The 17505-nt window shown below is 50.7% G+C and overlaps 1 protein-coding gene across 2 annotated transcripts in view; it reads left to right on the top strand.

Moving 5' to 3' along the window:
- B4GALT5 (beta-1,4-galactosyltransferase 5) overlaps positions 1 to 9002 on the top strand; it is a 53928-nt gene extending 44926 nt beyond the window's left edge. For both annotated transcript variants that reach the window (XM_068149893.1, XM_068149892.1), the window contains exons 4-9: positions 54 to 178; positions 789 to 905; positions 2313 to 2500; positions 2709 to 2831; positions 3328 to 3429; positions 5851 to 9002. In XM_068149893.1, coding sequence (XP_068005994.1) covers positions 54 to 178; positions 789 to 905; positions 2313 to 2500; positions 2709 to 2831; positions 3328 to 3429; positions 5851 to 5998 — 803 coding nt within the window. In that variant the 3' untranslated portion in view covers positions 5999 to 9002. The remainder of the gene's footprint in view (positions 1 to 53; positions 179 to 788; positions 906 to 2312; positions 2501 to 2708; positions 2832 to 3327; positions 3430 to 5850) is intronic.
- Positions 9003 to 17505: the final 8503 nt, after the last annotated feature.

Below are 17505 nucleotides of genomic sequence, written 5' to 3'. Positions count from 1 at the left end.
GGACAACAGCAGTTCCTGACCCTCTCCTCTGCTTCTGCTTGCTGTCTCCACAGAGGGCCCCATTGATGTAAATATGAGTGAGATCACAATGGAGGATATCCACCAGTTCTTCTCAAAAGACTCTTCCATCAAGCTGGGAGGCCACTGGAAGCCAAGCGACTGCCTGCCTCGCTGGAAGGTAACCAGGAACGTCTTTGATGTGCTGCAGCTCCAGAGGAATGAGTATAATGATCTCTGAAGTGTGGGGCCGCAGTGGCTGGAGGAGAAATGCTGAGCTTGAGGGCTGCTTTAGTGATACACCAATCAGCTCTGAGCTTCTGCATGGATTGCTAAGGCAGAGAGCTTCCCAACTGCTGAGCCTACCAATTCTCCCACTGCCCTCTGTGGGGTAGGATAGAACCTGGAAAGGGAAGGTGACACTGCTGGGGACTCCCATTCCCAGAAGGAAGTGGCTTAGAGCAACATGGTAGCATTTTCCTGGCCCCAGTCCTGCTGATCTGAGCACTGGGCAGAAGCAGTGAAAGGGGAGGGCTGTAGGTCCTTCTCCCACCTGAGATTGCACTGAATTTCCCCACAGCAACAATTCCCCAAAAAGCAAATATGCAATAGGTGATGTGGGGGCTGCAGGGGTTTCAAACTGCTCAGCCCTACAGATAGGAGCTGATACACCACATTTAGTGCTGTTCCCCTTCCCATCCCACTAGTCAGTCCCTCTTCCCATCCTGGGGCAGGTCTGTGGCAGGAGCTGTTGGTGTGGTCCAGTAAGAGCCATGTCCTCTCCCTGCCAGGTAGCGATCCTGATCCCATTCCGCAATCGGTATGAGCATCTTCCTGTCCTCTTCAGACACCTTATTCCCATGCTGCAGCGACAACGTTTACAGTTTGCCTTCTACGTCGTGGAACAAGTGAGTGAGCCCTGAGGGCGGCAATGGTTGGGGCAGAGACCTGCTGTGCTAGGGACGTGTCTGCCAAAGCTGCAAGTGCAGCTCTGCCCTCTGTCCTGAGGACTTCCCCTGCCACGTCACATCATTAACCTTCGGCAGGTTTTGGGTTCATAGATAGATAGAATAAACCAGGTTGGAAGAGACCTTCGAGATTATCGTGTCCAACCTATTATCCAACACCACCTAATCAACTAAAGCAATGCAACCAAGCACCCCATCAAGTCTCCTCCTAAACCCCTCCAGTGATGGTGACTCCACCACCTCTCCGGGCAGCACATTCCAATGGGCAATCACTCTCTCTCTGTAGAATTTCTTCCTAACATCCAGCCTAAACTTCCCCTGGCACAGCTTGAGACTGTGTCTTCTTGTTCTGGTGCTTGTTGCCTGGGAGAAGAGACCAACCCCTGCCTGTCTACAATCTCCCTTCAGGTCGTTGTAGAGAGCAATAACGTCTCCTCTGAGCCTCTTCTTCTCCAGGCTAAGCTACCCCAGCTCCCTCAGTCTCTCCTCATAGGGCTTGTGTTCCAAGCCCCTCACCAACTTTGTTGCCCTTCTCTGGACTCGTTCCAGCAAGTCAACCTCCTTCCTAAACTGAGGGACCCAGAACTAGACACAAAACTCATGTGTGGCCTAACCAGTGCTGTGTACATATTGCAATGTGTAAATTGTCCCATTCTGCCTGAAAGTGACCCAGCTAAGAGGTGTGCCCCAAAACACTTGGTTTTATCTGTGAAAGAAGTAGAGATTCAGGGGGCTTTTTGGGTGCCTTTTGTTTTGTTGGGTGGCTGCTTTTTAATTTAAATCCTGTATTGGAGGAGATACTTTAGACAAAAAAAAGACAAGAAAACTTTGAAGCAGGTATTTGCAGTTTAAATAATGCTGCATTACTTGTGTCTATCTCTGTAGCAGTTCTGGGCAACATCCCCTAGGTAGAGGAGTGGCCTGACCAGTTATGTGTTTCTTGTTCTGGCACTATCTGGACAATTGTCATGAATATAGAACATAAGACTGTGTCGTTTGATGTACCCATGAATCTGTCATTTTAGCTGTCTGACTTCATCCACCTAGCTAATACCACTCTGTATTTAGCTCTGTCTCAAAAGATTGATCAAAATTTGTTGTGGTTTTTTTTTTCCTTTTTTTCCCCTCAAGTGTCTGAGTAATAAGACTTCAGCATTTTTATTTTCACTCCTGCACAGTAAAATGCATATTTAAGTCTTGGATGATGTCACCAGTCTGTCTGTTCAAATACGTCATTTCCCTGTGTGGCACCAATGTGGGAGCTGGTTGCCCTCTGCAGTTCTCTATGCATGTGTGGAGCTCAGATTGCACAGGGCTGCCCTTGAGAAGGTGCTTTCTCTCTCCTAGGCTGGAAACCAACCCTTCAACCGTGCCATGCTCTTCAATGTTGGCTTTCGGGAAGCAATGAAGGACTTGGACTGGGACTGCCTCATCTTTCACGACGTGGACCACATACCAGAAAATGACCGTAACTATTACGGGTGTGGGCAGATGCCGAGGCACTTTGCAGCCAAGCTGGATAAGTACATGTATCTGTAAGCACTGTTCTTCTTCCACACTGCCTTAATAGCTAAGCAGTCAGTGTCAGGTTTTGCTGCTTTTAAAAGGGGGGGGAGATGAATCTTGGTTTGCTTCTCAGGCTTTGTGCAAAGTGAGTGTTAGAGGGGACTTGGCAAAAGCATCCTCACAGCTCAGAACTGCAGTACTGACAGGCTCTGCCCTAACCCCTTCTTTTTCACTTAGGCTTCCTTACAATGAGTTCTTTGGTGGAGTGAGTGGTCTGACTGTTGAGCAGTTTCAGAAGATCAATGGTTTTCCTAACGCCTTCTGGGGCTGGGGTGGTGAAGACGATGACCTCTGGAACAGGTATGGGCTCAGCTGGCCTCCCTGAACTCCGTTCTGATGGTGGTTCTGTAAGCCAAGCTTTGTCCATGCTGTGGAGAGAAGCCGGGGTCACCTCTGCAGCCAGCACTGGGTGTGCTGTGCCCAATTCACCCAGGCTGCCAGCCTGGCAGCGGTGGCTCTGTGGGAACGGAGACCACTCCAGCCTGCCTGCACAGGAAACAAACAAAGAAGTGCTGGTTGGGAAATTGCTGGCTGTGTGCGCAATATCCCATGCTGCTGAGGTCAGACTGATCTTGGCTGGGGTGCAGCCTTGAGGTGCCAAGTGCTGTGTGACTTGCCCAGAGCCCAGGCTGGAGAGGAGAGGTTTGCAGAGCTTATCTGCTGGCTGCAAAGGCAAAGCTGCGGTCACAGCCCCAAGCACACTGCCTGCTGTCCTGGCAAGTGATGAGGGCACAGCAAATGTGATGATTTGGTTTTCACGTGGTTGTTGATTTTGTTTCTCTTCTAACTGACACAGGGTGCAGTATGCAGGCTACTCAGTGACTCGACCAGAAGGAGACACAGGGAAATACAAATCAATTCCTCACCACCATCGGGGAGAAGTGCAGTTCCTGGGAAGGCAAGTTCATTCTGTTTAAGAATCCCATTGCCCTTCTCACGGAGTCTGCCATGTACCAAGGCTCCCTGCAGCTGTTTGAAGGCAGTAGCAGTCTTAACTCTTGAAGGAAACCAGTGCTCTGCCTCTGCTGGTACCCGGATCCCTCCATCCCTACATTCTATAGCTGTCATCTCTGCGGTGAGGTTTGTGGTTGTAGCTGCTTGGATGCTCTTCAAAAGAGAGAGTTGTCAGCATGGCAGGCTGAGGACCTGTCCTGTTTCTCCAGGAGGATGTAGCTAAAGCGGTGGCTAATGACAGCTGTCCGAGAAGTTTCTGTGTTTCTAGATGAGCCTGGTCCAAGTGTTAGAGGAGGCATTGCTCAGCCTGCAGAGAGCAGGGACTCTGATGTTGTGTGGTTGCTAAAGCATCATCTGTCCCCGGGAACACTAACCAAGTCCAGCGACAGCACCCTGGCTTTGCACTACAAAGGCAGATGCTATTGCAGAAGCAATGACCCCTGCAGTGGTACTCTTTGGTAGTGGACAGAGTTCAGGGTTTCTAGTTAAGAGGGTGACACTCACTAGTTTCATCCCATGCTGGTGCATGCTAACAGAGAAAGGGCAGCAACTCTAAGTACACTTTCAGCACAGTGCTGAGACTGAGCAACTCATTCCTCTCCATTCTTCTGTCCCTGCCTCTTGACCCCAAGTGGGTTGGGTATACAGAGCTTTGCTGGTTTTTATGAGACTTCAGGCATCCATCAGGAGCAGTGACTGTCCCCTGTACCTAAGGAGCAAAAGTACTGTGTGAATTGTGTTGTCTTTTTTCTCAAAAAGCTAAATCCTCCCTGGAGGTTTCCAGGAGAGCTGTGACCTTTCTGTCAAGGAGCCAGGGTTGCTCCTGACAGCACAGGGTTTGTTTGAATGACTGCTTTTGCCTAGGGACCTTGGTGGGATTTGAGTCTTCTGAAAACTATGCAATAGAAAACCAGAGAAATGCCTTTTTCATACTGCTGCAGGAATTAGCACTTGTAGCTGACAGCTGCTGGGCAGCCCAAGCTCTGTTCTGGCTGCTGCTGGCAGAAGAGGCAGCCAAGAGGGTTTGTGTTGTAGCTAACATTTGAGCTATCTGCTGATCTCTTGTTACAGCAGACCAGTTTCTGGAGGACTTTCCATTTGAGGTTTTATCATCTTTAGCCCTAGTTTTCATTTCTCTGTTGGTAAGACAGAAAGGCAGTAAGAGGTGCCTCTCTAGTTTCACTCTTGAAAAATGAGAGGTTGGCTTTGGCTTGAGAAGCCATATTTAGTCACACTGAAAATGTGAAAGGCCAGCAGTGCAGTGCTGCTCTTCCTGACTTTTCCCTGGTCTCCTCCTGGGCCTAGCAAGGAGCCCTAGTTCAGGGTCCACAGGGGCTGTGGGTCAGTGATGTGAGAGGAGGGGATCTGTGGTGAGGATGGGCAAGGCAGTTGTCCCTGACTGCCAGCCTAGGTGAGGTTTAGCAGTGACATCCTCTACAGTCTCTGCTTCTCTCTGCTCTGCACCTACCTGCAGGCAAGTACAAGCTGCAGGCATCTGTAAGCCCTGCTGCTTCTCCCACCTGACCAGGGGGACCCTACACTTCTCACTAGACAAGGAAAATATTGATCAATACACTAAGTGTCCTGCCGGTGTCTGATGCTGTACCTGCTTTGAAACCAACTTTGGTTCTTTATTCTCACCTAGCATCTTTCTCTTCCTCCTGACACATCTCTTCCCTGATGCTTTTTCTGTCCCCATGTCTCAGCCTAGCTCTTAACTCCTGGGTGCTGCCAGGCTCCCAAGACTGCAGTGTAGAAAGTCAGTGTCCTGTCATGCTGAGATGTTTCTGCTTATTTTTACTCTCCCCCCCGCCCCTTAGCCCTTATATCTCATCATGCTGGGCCTAAATTCAGTTGAGGCTGGTTTTGTGTACCCACGCCAGTTTCCTTCCCCCATCATTATTCTAGTTTTACTTCCTTGTTGCCCATCCCTCAGAGTCAACCCATTTAGTTCTGCTCTTGTTTGTGGTCCAGTTTCTTAGAAATGGAAAGGACCACATCAACACCCAGCTGCTTTTCTCTTGGATGCTTTGACTGGTGAGGCCATTAGCAGGGACCCCTGAGCTCAGCCTCCTCCTGGGAGTGGGACCTGAAGGCCCTGGGCAGCAGTTTCAGGTTGTTTGAACAGCTGAGTGCTTGCTGGTGGCACAGAGCATTTTGCTCAAGTGCTGGACTGGGATTTCTCTAAAGTTAATGTAGAATACAGGAAGTGCAACAATTGTTGAGGACTCAGAAATGTGTTGGTTTATGGCTGCTGCTGGGACTTGCTGCTTTAAGGGTGTTTTGGTAGCATGGGCTGAGGGGGTGCAGTTCAGGACTCTGGACTACATAGAAGTGACTCTGGCCTCTGGTTCTCCTTGCACAGGTACGCCTTGCTGAGGAAGTCAAAAGAAAGGCAAGCCCTGGATGGCCTCAATAACTTGAACTACTTTCCAAACGTCACGTATGACGCCTTGTATAAGAACATCACTGTTAACCTGACACCGGAGCTGGCTCTGGTGACCGAATATTAAGTGGAGAAAATAACTTTGCTCTGCCCTTCACCAAGAAAGCACCACACTAGACTTTCTTTCCCAAGGGTTATCGAGGACAAGCAACACTTTGTCTAATGAAGGATCACAGTATTTTGGAGAATAAGGCTGAAAGTGCACGCACAAATTGCCCTAGCTGTACCAATCCAGCCCGACGCTCGTGTGGCGAGCTCAGCAGTCTCTTTCTTTTTTTCTGCCACCTGCTTTCTGGGTTTCAGGACGACAGTTCAACCTGCTGCTCTCATCTCCACATTCCTCCTCCAGCAGTCTTCGGCACTGGGACTCGCCTTGGGTGCGCTTTCTCCTCCAGGAAGCAGCTCAGCTGAGGGACTCCGGCTTCTCGGCGGCGATCGTCGGGAGCGATTCAGCCGGCAACTGCCCTGGTGGGAGAGGAGAGGACTTCTGATGCCCTTCTTCTACGTCTGTGCGGTTTTTTAAATGACCTGCTTGAAGTCTATACAACAGAATCGCTTCTTAAAGAAGTGTAAGTGTAAATAGGCTGTGTAAAGCGCCCCTTTTTATTTGTTCTCCTATGGCTCAAATCCAAGCTAGAGGTTTACATATGGTCACTCATTTTAGTCCTGAATTCTGTAAACACTTGTGTGTGCATCACTGTACTTGTGCAAGGTGTTCCCTTTTAAGCCAGTGAGACTGCTTGCATGATATAGCTGTGCATATGCAGAAATGTTTGTGGGACAGGGCCCTAGGCTTTGCAGTGTAGCAGATGAGCAATACAGCCATGTCACTGCTCGTTCCAGAAACCACAGGGGTGACTTTTTCCAGGGGGAGTGAGGAAATGGGAGTTTTTTCGTAAGTACTCCCCTTTCTGTCACTTTTGCAGCATGATGTGCAAATGAATCCAAAAGCCATAGGGAATAAAATCCCTTGCCTGCTGCTGTCTGTCCCGCTGATGGCAAGCATGAGCGTGGCACTTGCTAAAGAGCTTGCACCCATGTTGCTGCTGGGGCCACAGCCCCCAGGATGGCTGCTCCTGCACATGAGCTGCCCTTTGGAAGGGACAGCTGGCCCCATCAAGGCCACCTGGGACCAACCATGCCCTGCTGTCACCCCTGTAACAGGACAATATAGTGTAGGAGGTGATTATTAGTTTGTGTTGAGGGTGTAAATCCAGCAGCTGAAGTGCTGTGGGAACCAGACACTGCACTTGGTTATCTCTGTTGGCACCTGGCAGTGTTTGCATGGGCACAGCTGGTGGGGCAGGGTGTTGTAGGCCAGTGGATGAGGGACATGAAGAACAGGTGAATCAAGCTCATGAAAACGTGAACCAGAGAGCTTGGTCTGACACTCCCTTCAGCCATCCCTCCCTTCTCCCAGCTGCCATCCCCTAGTTCCCACAGCCCCTGTGGGCAGGCTGGGCTCTGGGCTCTCCTCCCATGGACACTCAATCCAGTCCTGACACAGCACTGACACAGGCACTTTTACTGGACCTCTCTGACTTAAAAGTAAATACGCTGGGGTTTCCTCTTTCGTTTGTATTGATACATAACAACTGTGGGTACTTAACCTCCAGAGTACTTTAACTTTCTTTTTATTGCGTTGTTTGCCTTCGGTTTCCTTAACTTCTCATGGTTTACATTGTTCTCTCAGTTCCATGGACGTATGATCCCCATACGCATCTGTTGTGGGTGTGACTGCCCAGGGCATTCCTAACCTGTATCCAGAAAATGTTAGTTTGTAAAACACGAATTCTTGTGGATCTTACCAGCTGGTATGAGAGGACAGCGAGCCTGCCCTGGAAAAGCGCTGGTAACTTTGTCACTTAGGTTTAAAGTCTTTGAACTTACATGTGCTTCAAACTTGCTTCCCAAGGGGATTCAACCTGGTTATTTATAGGCAGAGGTGAGGATTTGCTTTTTATGGCACATATAGCAATAAAGACTTTCGCTTCTGAATCTTGATCTCTAATCCACGTGGACCCTTTCCAGATGCTGAACCCACATTGTCCTGCCCCTTTCTTCTTTCATCTTGAGACCTTGCTAGAAATCTGTCTTTGCTTAATGGTGCTTCAAACAAGGAATGTATTTCTACTAGTCCAAGTTCACTACCCCAGGAGTCATGCATGTGTGTGTGAGTAGGTGTTTAAACTACCTTAGTCGGGATCCTCAGCCTTCGATGTGTACCTGACACCCATCGCACCTTGTGTTGAACAAAAAGCTGTTACCTCTGCTCAGAAATGCACTCAGCGGTTGGCGCAGAAAGGGTCCATCCCCCTCTCAGCAACATCCCTCTTCATAGTTCCTTTGTTCTAATCATGTTGAATTGTTTGGGTTTGGTTTTGCTTTGGGGTTTTTTGGTTTGGTTTTGTTTTGTTTTCCCTTTTTTGAGATGTGGATTACCTGAAAATGTGCACTGTTAATCTTCTCAGCTATGTCAAATACTGTATAGTAAATGTAACTGTTAAAAACATACTGTCAAGCGCATGTGCTGTTATGGTGTAAACTCTCTCGTGTTAAGGAGAACTTGTACATACGTTGGCAGCTGAAGTTCAACCAGGCCACTTGTTTGCCACCTTGCCTGTCAACACTGTCGCTCAGCCCTGCTGGAGGGCAGGTCCTGTTCCATGCTGATCTCTCTCTCTCTCTCTCTCTCTCTTTTTTTTGGTTTTAAATGAACCATGTGGGTTTTATTTGCAGAACTATTTATTGACAGCTGATTACCTGTAAAGCTCTGCTTCTCTAAGGGAGGTACCATCTGAGCAACAGCCACGTGCTCCGGGTCGCTCATCATCAGAAGTGGCTTGAAACTCTGAAGTAGCTTTCCATCATCATGGCTTGTGAGCTTACTGTTATGTTTTTAAGAGGTGCCAGGGGGACGTTTTTGCACTGAAGACTAGTGTTTTAAAACACACACACACTTCTCAGCAAAGCAATCCTTTGTGTCATTACATTTATTTACCCATGTGTTTGTACATTTTTGTATTTGTTAATTTATGAATGATTTTTTCAGTAAAAAATACATATTCAAGAACAAAGATTGCAGTGGTTGCTTTCTTACAGGAGGTTGGGGGCTGCCTTTGTTTCGTGGGGTTTGTTTGCATGTTTGTTTTGTTTAGCAGGAGGTGAGATGTGTAAGCCCAGAGGGGTAAGTGCTTGTGAGAGTTTAAGGGATGAAGGGTGAGCCCAGGATGCTAAAAGCTGTTTAGAAATTTCTCATTAGGGATGGCCACAAGTAGAATAATATAATAGAATAACCAGGTTGGAAGAGACCTTCAAGATCATCGTGTCCAACCTATCATCCAACACCACCCAACCGACTAAACCACGCAACCAAGCACCCTGTCAAGTCTCCTCCTGAACACCTCCAGTGATGGTGACTCCAGCACCTCCCCAGGCAGCCCATTCCAATGGGCAATCACTCTCTCTGTGTAAAACTTCCTCCTAACCTCCAGCCTAAACCTCCCCTGGTGCAGCCTGAGATTGTGTCCTCTTCTGGTACTGGCTGCCTGGGAGAAGAGACCAACCTCTGCCTGTCTACAACCCCCCCTTCAGGTAGTTGTAGACAGAGTATAGGGTTGGGGGATGCTCCTCGAGCTCTTACAGCTGTGTGTGTGCTAAAGTCTTTCTTTTCAAGCATCTGCTTCAGAGTAATACTGATAGAGGGGCTGGCTGCTTTGGGGTGGTGGGTTTGGGAAGATACTTGGCTGAAGGTGGTAGGGGGTTGGAGATGTTGGTGGGGAGGGTTGGTATCACATTAAAAGATAAAGTAATTTGGCAGAAAATAAAGCCCTTTGTGTTCTAGTTTGTCCTCAGTGGAGCTGGGGGGGTTGGCTTAGATTGAGCAACGCCCAGTTCAGAACTGTGAATACATTGAGCTGTAATGATTCTGGGTGTGCTGGTGGCACACTGCACCTGCGGACGAGTCACATCTCAGGAACTTGCACAGCCAGGCTTAAGGAGTTTGGCTACATTCAGTGAGCAACTTTTATCACTCTTCATGCAAATGCAGTTCATTGAAGCGACAGGAGAACAGGTTCTTAGGGGCTGCTGGTGGCAAATACACTGTCTGCAAAGCACCTGCAGGTGTTAAAAATATGAATAACACAGCCTGGCTCCAAATGTGCAAAGTCAAGGAACAACTCCAGAGAGCTCTGAGTTTCCCTGAGGTGGCACTCAGTATAACTTGGAGTCTGAGTCTTACCCAAAGGTCTCCCTATGGAGGAAGAGAGTCTTAGCCCAAAGACCAATTCCAGAATCATAGAATCATAGAATCAACAAGGTTGGAAAAGACCTCAAAGATCATCAAGTCCAACCTGTCACCCAAGACCTCATGACTACTAGACCATGGCATCAAGTGCCACGTCCAATCCCCTCTTGAGCACCTCAAGGGACAGTGACTCCACCACCTCCTTGGGCAGCACATTCCAATGGCTAACAACTCTCTCTCTGAAGAACTTTCTCCTTGCCTCCAGCCAGAAGTTGCAGGTGCTCTGCAATGGTGTCCCTGCTGGTACCATCCCTCGCCTTTCCCTTCTCTTGACTTTTCCATATGATTTTTACCTTTCAGATGACTCTTGCATGACACTACTTACACATGCCTTACATGTCTTTTATTATGATTGGTGTAAAAATTCTCTTGACTTTGCTTTTAAAGGTTTGTGCTAAGAATGACTCACAGTGGAAGCTCAGTGAGGGATGGCCACACCTTGGAAGCAGGTAGCTTTAGGGATGGAGGTGTGTTTTGGGATTAGATTATAACGAGCAAAGTTCACACAGAGTGCAGCATTTTGTCAAAAAAAATAGTAAAAAGACAGTCTCTTGGCCAGGGTAGCAGATATGCAGCTTATAATTTCCAAAGTAACACCAGGTTCCCATCCCTGTGGTGCTATCACAGAGCCTGGCTGCAGTGTCCACTCTGCTCCACCCTCTGTGCTGTTTGCAGGCTATGTTGCTCAGGGAACCACCGTGGAATGGATTCCTCGCATTCCAGCTGCACTCTGCCCTGGAAGCTTCTTCAGGATTATACTGCTCCTTAATGTGAACAATGCTATACCTTTAATACAACTAATTTCCAAGACACCCCCAGTCATTATTCTGCAGTTGGTAATTAGATTTCTGATCAACAGACGCAGGCAGACAGACAAGCTTACTTTGCAGCAGCTTTAGAATAGCTTTCTTTTGCTCGGCAGCGTACAGGCACGCTAGAATAAATAGCTGGCAGCCCTGGGTTGTTCCAGGCCTTGCCTTTATTTAGCTCTTCATCTTCTGGGAAGCTTCCTCCCACCCACAGCGCTTGGCTGGAGCCAACAGGGTGGCAAGCTCCTTCCAGCCACTGCCAGCCGCCTGGGGGTGACGGCCTGGCCACCTCCTCTCCTTGCAGCAGTGAGGGTGGGAGCCTGTCTCGCTCCTGGCTGTGCTGTAGTGGGAGTGCCCAACCTCAGTCTGGGGGGATCCCCAGGACCATGTCTCTCCATGGATACCCTGGCTGTGGGTGTTTCACTGCCTGCATCACTGCTGCAGCAGGTGGGCTGGGCAGGGATTGGAGGCGATGGATGGATGGATGCACATGTGGAAATTTGGGGTTGACCCATACAGGAAAAACTAGAAGGGCAGGAAAGCCTCCAAGCCACATCCCAGGGGTGTGTGTTGGGGGGAACCCCCTTCACCCCAGCCAGCTACAAAAGAAGATCTGGGAGCAAACCCCTTTCTGTTTGGGCTGTGTCAGGAGGGTGCTGAAGAGAGGAGCCTTATGAGGGACTGGCATGGCAGCTCCAGCATGGTGCAAAGCAGCAACCACAGAGTGAGGCTTCCCTCTCCAGCAGCCCACGCCTGCGGGGGAGAGCGTTCCCTGCTCAGGCTGGAATATCACTCAGCCTTCTGCACTGCAAAAGCCTCCAGCTTTTCTGCACTGCATAAAAAAACCTCAACTACCAAAGCAGGGTGGTTTCTCCCACTTCTTTTCCCCCTTCATCTCCATGTGCCACAATGAATCTGTCCAGCATGGCCTGAGCTGGCAGCTGGAGCACGTGTCCTGAGGCACCCTGCCTGCCCAGGACAGCCTGGAGACCCTGGTGGGTGGAAAGGCTGAGCAGGAGCTTGGGGCTGAGGTTTCAGGCCACTTCATGGGTATTTTCATGGCAAGCCCCAGCAGGCTGAAGGCGTGAGCATGGGCTGAGGAGAAGCAGGGTGCTGCTCCCTGCACTGCAATGACCACAAAATGGAAGTGCAAAGCTGATGATGCTCTTCGTCTACTCATTACCCTGTGCAGCACCTGCTCTGCACTCAGGCTTTTTCTGAATATCTGATAAGCACCACAAAAAAAACCAACCCTGTAATAATATTTCCCCCACAAAGATTTGTGCAGTGCAGCCTTTTCCTGCTCTTTATAGGCACCAGACCAGGGGTGGCTGTGCCCATTTACCTAAACAGGACCCGGTAAATGATGTAGCCTCTCTTGTCAAGCAGATGGATGTGAGTTACTCCATCTGTACTGGTGAGTGCTGACAGCATCTGCCCCAGCAGGATGGGGCCAGGCTGTCTGCCCAGTGGCCAGTGGCACAACCTTGCTGCTGGCATGTGGCATTGGTGCATTCTCTGGTATTAGCCAGGCTCCTATGTGAGATAATTGCCCTGGGAAAACTCCAGTATGGTTTTAGAGGCTCCTCCACCCCTAGGAAGCCATTTTTAGTTAAAAGTTTCTAGTTGCAGCAATTTTCTTCCCCTTTTGTATTACTAATTTCCTCCCCTTGTTGCAAGGCAGTGCCACGGTCACCAGCTGAGCCACACCTTAGTGCTGGTGTGCATGGTTCCTGGCTTGATCTCTGTGCACCCACAGAGGCACAAGTCTCTCTAGCCCCCCCAGGCCTGCAGGTTTGCTGCTCCAGATGCCCTTCCCACGGGAAGGGCAGTGTGTCCTGGATGTTTATTCTTCCCTTGGGCAAGCAGTAGGACAATATTGACTGTTACTTAAGCAGGGCTCTTGGTAGTCGGGGGTGAAGGGAGAAGTGAACAGGAGCGGCAGGGTCATGGAGGATTAAATGCAACTCTCAGGCATCTGCCCTTAATAAATCCTCCTGGGGAGGGCTTCCCAAAAAAAAACCTTTCCTTTGACAGACCCTCCCAGGTACACAGCCAAGGCCTGCCAGCAGTCCCCCACCCCCCTCCCACAGTTAGTACCAATAGCTCAGCCCCACAGCAAAGGCTGCTGCCCTGCTGCCTTTCAGTTAGCATCTCCTCTCCCATCACCTTGGGTGCCCTCTTCGTGGACTGGCACTCTGCCCATGCCCACCCAATGCCCTGCTGAGCCCCCAGCAATGCCCACTAGAGCAAGGAACCTCAGTGATGTTCCTCCAGGGATTTTGGGCACCTCCTGTGCTCCTTTGGGAGAGAAGAGAGCACCCAGGCATGGGCACTGCCCTCCTGGGCAGCAGCTTGGCTGCCACCGGGAGTCAAACCAGGGCTCAGTAACACTGATCTGGCCTTGTAGGCTGCACTGTCTGGGGAGTAAGGAGCAGGGCCATGGGCACCAGTTTGTGTCATGGCTCCCAGGCTCTCTGGCACTGCATACCTGCAAAATTGCTTTTGGCTATGAAAACAGAAAAAAAAAAAGGGAAAACAAATAGCTCATTTGATACCACCTGGGTGAAGCAAGAGCAAACAATCCCCTGTGAGTGGTTTGGGCTCAGGCTGGTCCTTTATCCCCATTGACACAGGAGATCCACCACCCCTGGCACTGGCAGGGATGCAAGATGAGTGGGTGAGTAGGTATGCTGTGGTGGCTGTGCCAAACAAGCAGAGCTGGTCATCCAGGGAGAACTGCAGGCTGCTTGAACACCCCATTAAGAAATCAGCTCCTTCTGCACTGTCTGGAGCCTCAGGGACTGCAGGCAGCAGGGCAGTCTCTGGAGGCCATGAGTGCAGTGGCACATTCAGGACTCTCTTGCACAACCTCCTGTGTTGCCAGGACATGCAGTTGAGCGGAGTGCTGGGTTCCCAGCGACAGGAATGCCACCTTGGCCATAAACCCACCAGTCATTGTGCCATAAGTGCCTCGCTGCAGAGCCAGTGGCAGCCCTGCCTGAGCCTTATGACCTGCTCTGGGACCAGGTGATACTCCCTCCCCTGCTTTGCCTTGGGAGGTGTTGTGGAGGTGTTGAGGACAGGTAGTGGCTCCCTGGGGGTGTCTGAGTAAAACCAACAGCCTTCCAACAGTCACATCTTGGCCCTGCAGCAGTTCATATTCACCCAAGGGCCAATGCAGCCAGCCTTGGAGTCACTCCAAGTATCCAGGCTCCTGCCTCCCCACTCTCACTCTAACACTGCTCCCCCTCTGATTGCATTAAAGCAGCTGATGTTGTTATGAGGGCCATGGCCCAGGATACTTGTGTGCCAGGGGCTTTGGTATCAATAACTGTCTCCACCACATGGCTGAGACCTAATCCCTGAGCCTGAGCTGAGACCTTCGTCTGACAAAGAAAATTCATTCATAATTCAGAGCTGCTTCTGGAGCTGGAAACTTTTCACAGGTGACTGAGTGACCTGGAGGTGCCACAGCCTCAGCAGCCAGCTCAGGGCAGGAGAGGGGACAGGATTCACTGTCTTCAACAAAGCTTGTTCCTGATGGGGTTTGGAGCCCATGTAGGGAGGATTGAAATGAGCCAGAGACAGGGTTTACAACAGCTCAGTGGTCAGAAGTTCTGTCTGGCAGTAGGCATGAGTGGAGTTTGGACAGCTTGGACCTCTCTGCTTGGGGGAGCAGAATGGTTATCTGAACACAGGTTAGGGTTTGCCCAAGTGAGTACCTGACAAACTGCTCTCTCTGCTTGGCTCCTCTGCAGAAGAGGAGTGCACCCCAGCTAGGGAGCAAGTACAGGGTGGCTGCAACTCCTACCCTCCTACCCAGACCCCTGTCAGTCAGACCACCTGGTACCCTGGGAGAGGGTAAAAAGAAAAAGCTGCAGGGATGCAGCTTCAGCCCCAAACCAGGCTGTGGGGAAGGTGAGGACAGCAGCCCCCACGTCCTACACCCAGCAGCAGCCCTTACTCCAGCAGGCTGTGAACCCAGCCCTGTGGAGCTGGGGAGAACAATTAGTGGCTGCACCGTGATGAGCAGCTGTGCCCACAGGTCCCATCCCGCCCAGAGGGGAAGTAGATGATGAGGCAGGCCTCCACCAGAGTCTGACCTTGTTCCCTTGCCCTGCATCACCTGCTCTGGTGGGATGCTGATTGGGCTCTGGACGTCGAGGTAGGCAGGACTTGGGGCAGAGGGGCCGAGCTTCCCCGGGAAGCCCAGAGGCTCTCAGAGAAGGGATCAGGATACGCTCTGCCAAGAGCTGAGCCCATGGAGCTGGGGAGCCCAGCGTGGTGTAGGCCGTGCCTCTGTGAAGGACAGGGGGATGCTCCCGCCGGGCGAGGGGGGCTGGGTCCCCGGTGCAGGTCCCGTCGGTGGCGGTGCGCGGTCCCAAAGCCCCACCTTGCGGCGGGCGGCGGCAGGGAGCCAGCCCGGTCCCGAGGCTGGGGACACCCCAAGCCCACGCGTTTCCCCACCGACACGAAGGGCAAAAGTCCGCTGTCCTCCCTGTGCTTGGGTTGCAGGGTCCCTTTCCATGCAGCCCCAGGAGCAAGGACGGCTTCAGGACCACCTGGTTCATTCGCAGCAGCATTGCCCAGCCGTGCCCGGAGCCAGCCCCGTGGGGCGTGCTCGTACCGAGGCATTGCCGGTCCCGGTGACACCGGGCTGGAGTTGCATTGTGCGAAACAATGAGCTTGAAAGGAAGAAAGCTGAGAGAGCCCGTGGAGAAAGGACTTCAGAGGTGTGAGGGGATGAGGCTGGGGGCCGCCCGAGGAAGGGGAAAGGGTGGGAAAGGCAGGCGTTGTGGGAGCAAACATTTTCAGCCCGACATTTGCTTCTCAGGGCAATGATGCCAGGTGGACAAAATGAAAAATAGCTTGGGGAAAAACTGGCTCCAGTTCGTGCAGGAGGGGGAGAGATCCCAGGTTTGCAGGGATATTTGATAACGCAGAAGGAAAACCAAGAGCAAGTCTCAAAGCACCAGAGGGAGCTGCCAGTTGGTGAGCAGCTGTTGACTCTGGCTTCCCTGGTGTGAGATAAGAGTCTATCCTTGAAGGTGCTCCTGGACATCCTTGTGACACTTTCCCAATTTCTCTGGCCGAGTTCTTCCTGCTCTTGCAGCTGCCACTACCAAGAATAAACAATTTTATCTGGTTTTCAGTTGCTTAATTGCTCTCTTATACATAACGCCCAGCCACAGGCATCACCAGTGCAGACCTCCCTTTCCATTGCCCCTCTGCTGAGCAGGACTGGTGGACTTTCTTGTCCCATAACCAAAACCAGGGAAAGTCCTCAGATGAGGAGAAACCTTTGTCCTCAAACTCAGATATGATGTTTCATGTTCATGCTATTTCCAATTTCTGTTTAATCCTTGTCTCTATTGGAATTTACCAATGTAACATTTCCTCCTTTTCAAACAATAGCAAAGTTTTCCTTTGAAGAAAAAAAACGGAGTAGAACGTGGATTTTTTTAAAGTTTGGATGGGTTTCAGCTCCCCCTTTCCTCCTTCCCTGCCTCTTTCAGCTCAAAGTACAACCTGATTTTGAAACATATTATTGTCTGAAAACATCAGCTTAAATGTGTCCGACTGGGATGCTGTCAGCCTCCTGAAATGGAAAGTTGCAAGGTCCTCCTTCTGTCAGGAAATGGGCACAGGGAGGTGAAGCTGCTTCTCCTTCTCAGGGATGAGCTTAGAAACCCAAGTGCTCTCTCAGCTGCTTTTGCAGTAAAGCACCTCTCCTGGCATCCTGATTCTGTTGCTGGGCTTCATCAAGGCTAGGTCATCCTGCCCTGCTCATCACACCAGCCTTGCACAGCTGTGTGTCACTTTCTTTGCCACCAGCACAGGAGTGCTCCTTCCGCTGAGTTTTGGGGGAGTGCAGCATTCTCCCACATGCCTTCAGGAACTGCCCTGGCACTCTTGGGCTTCAGACCCACAGCAGGTATCTGGCCAAGCCTAGAAGGGAGCCAAAGATCCCCATGCTCTGACTTTCTTTGGATAAATGGTTTGGCTTTTGGAGAGAGAACGTGGGGAGCTGGGTCCTCCATGTCTGTAGGGTCTCTGCTGATGGTGTGAGCAGATTTGTGGCAGTCTGACTGTCACAGGAGAAGCTTGGGCTGTAAGCAGGGACAATTTGGGAGGGCATTTGGAAAGGGAGGCAGATGCTTTCTGCACATCCCAAGAGTCTGTCTTGAGAGGTGTTTTTTCCCCTGGGGAAAGTTTTCAGGGAACAAAATGTCTCTTGGAAAAGTAAGATGTCTCAAAGGCTTAACTCACACACTCCTGCTCCCAAGCCTTGTGCAAGCCAATGACAGCAGCCACTTCCCTGGAGACATCTCCTGCCCCAGCTCCAGGAGCACTGGGTCCTGCTAGGTGCTGTTAGGGATGTGGTGAATTTTTAAACCAAAGGCTGGAGTCCTTTCAAGTCCTGTCTCCCCCTGAGCTGCTGCAGCTGATGTT

The sequence above is a fragment of the Melanerpes formicivorus genome, unplaced genomic scaffold (genome assembly GCF_026170545.1).
Source record: "Melanerpes formicivorus ecotype bairdi unplaced genomic scaffold, bMelFor1.0.p_v2 SCAF_19, whole genome shotgun sequence".
Lineage (NCBI taxonomy): Eukaryota > Metazoa > Chordata > Aves > Piciformes > Picidae > Melanerpes > Melanerpes formicivorus.
Note: the sequence above shows the minus strand (reverse complement) of the source record. Positions and strands in the feature narration are given on the sequence as shown.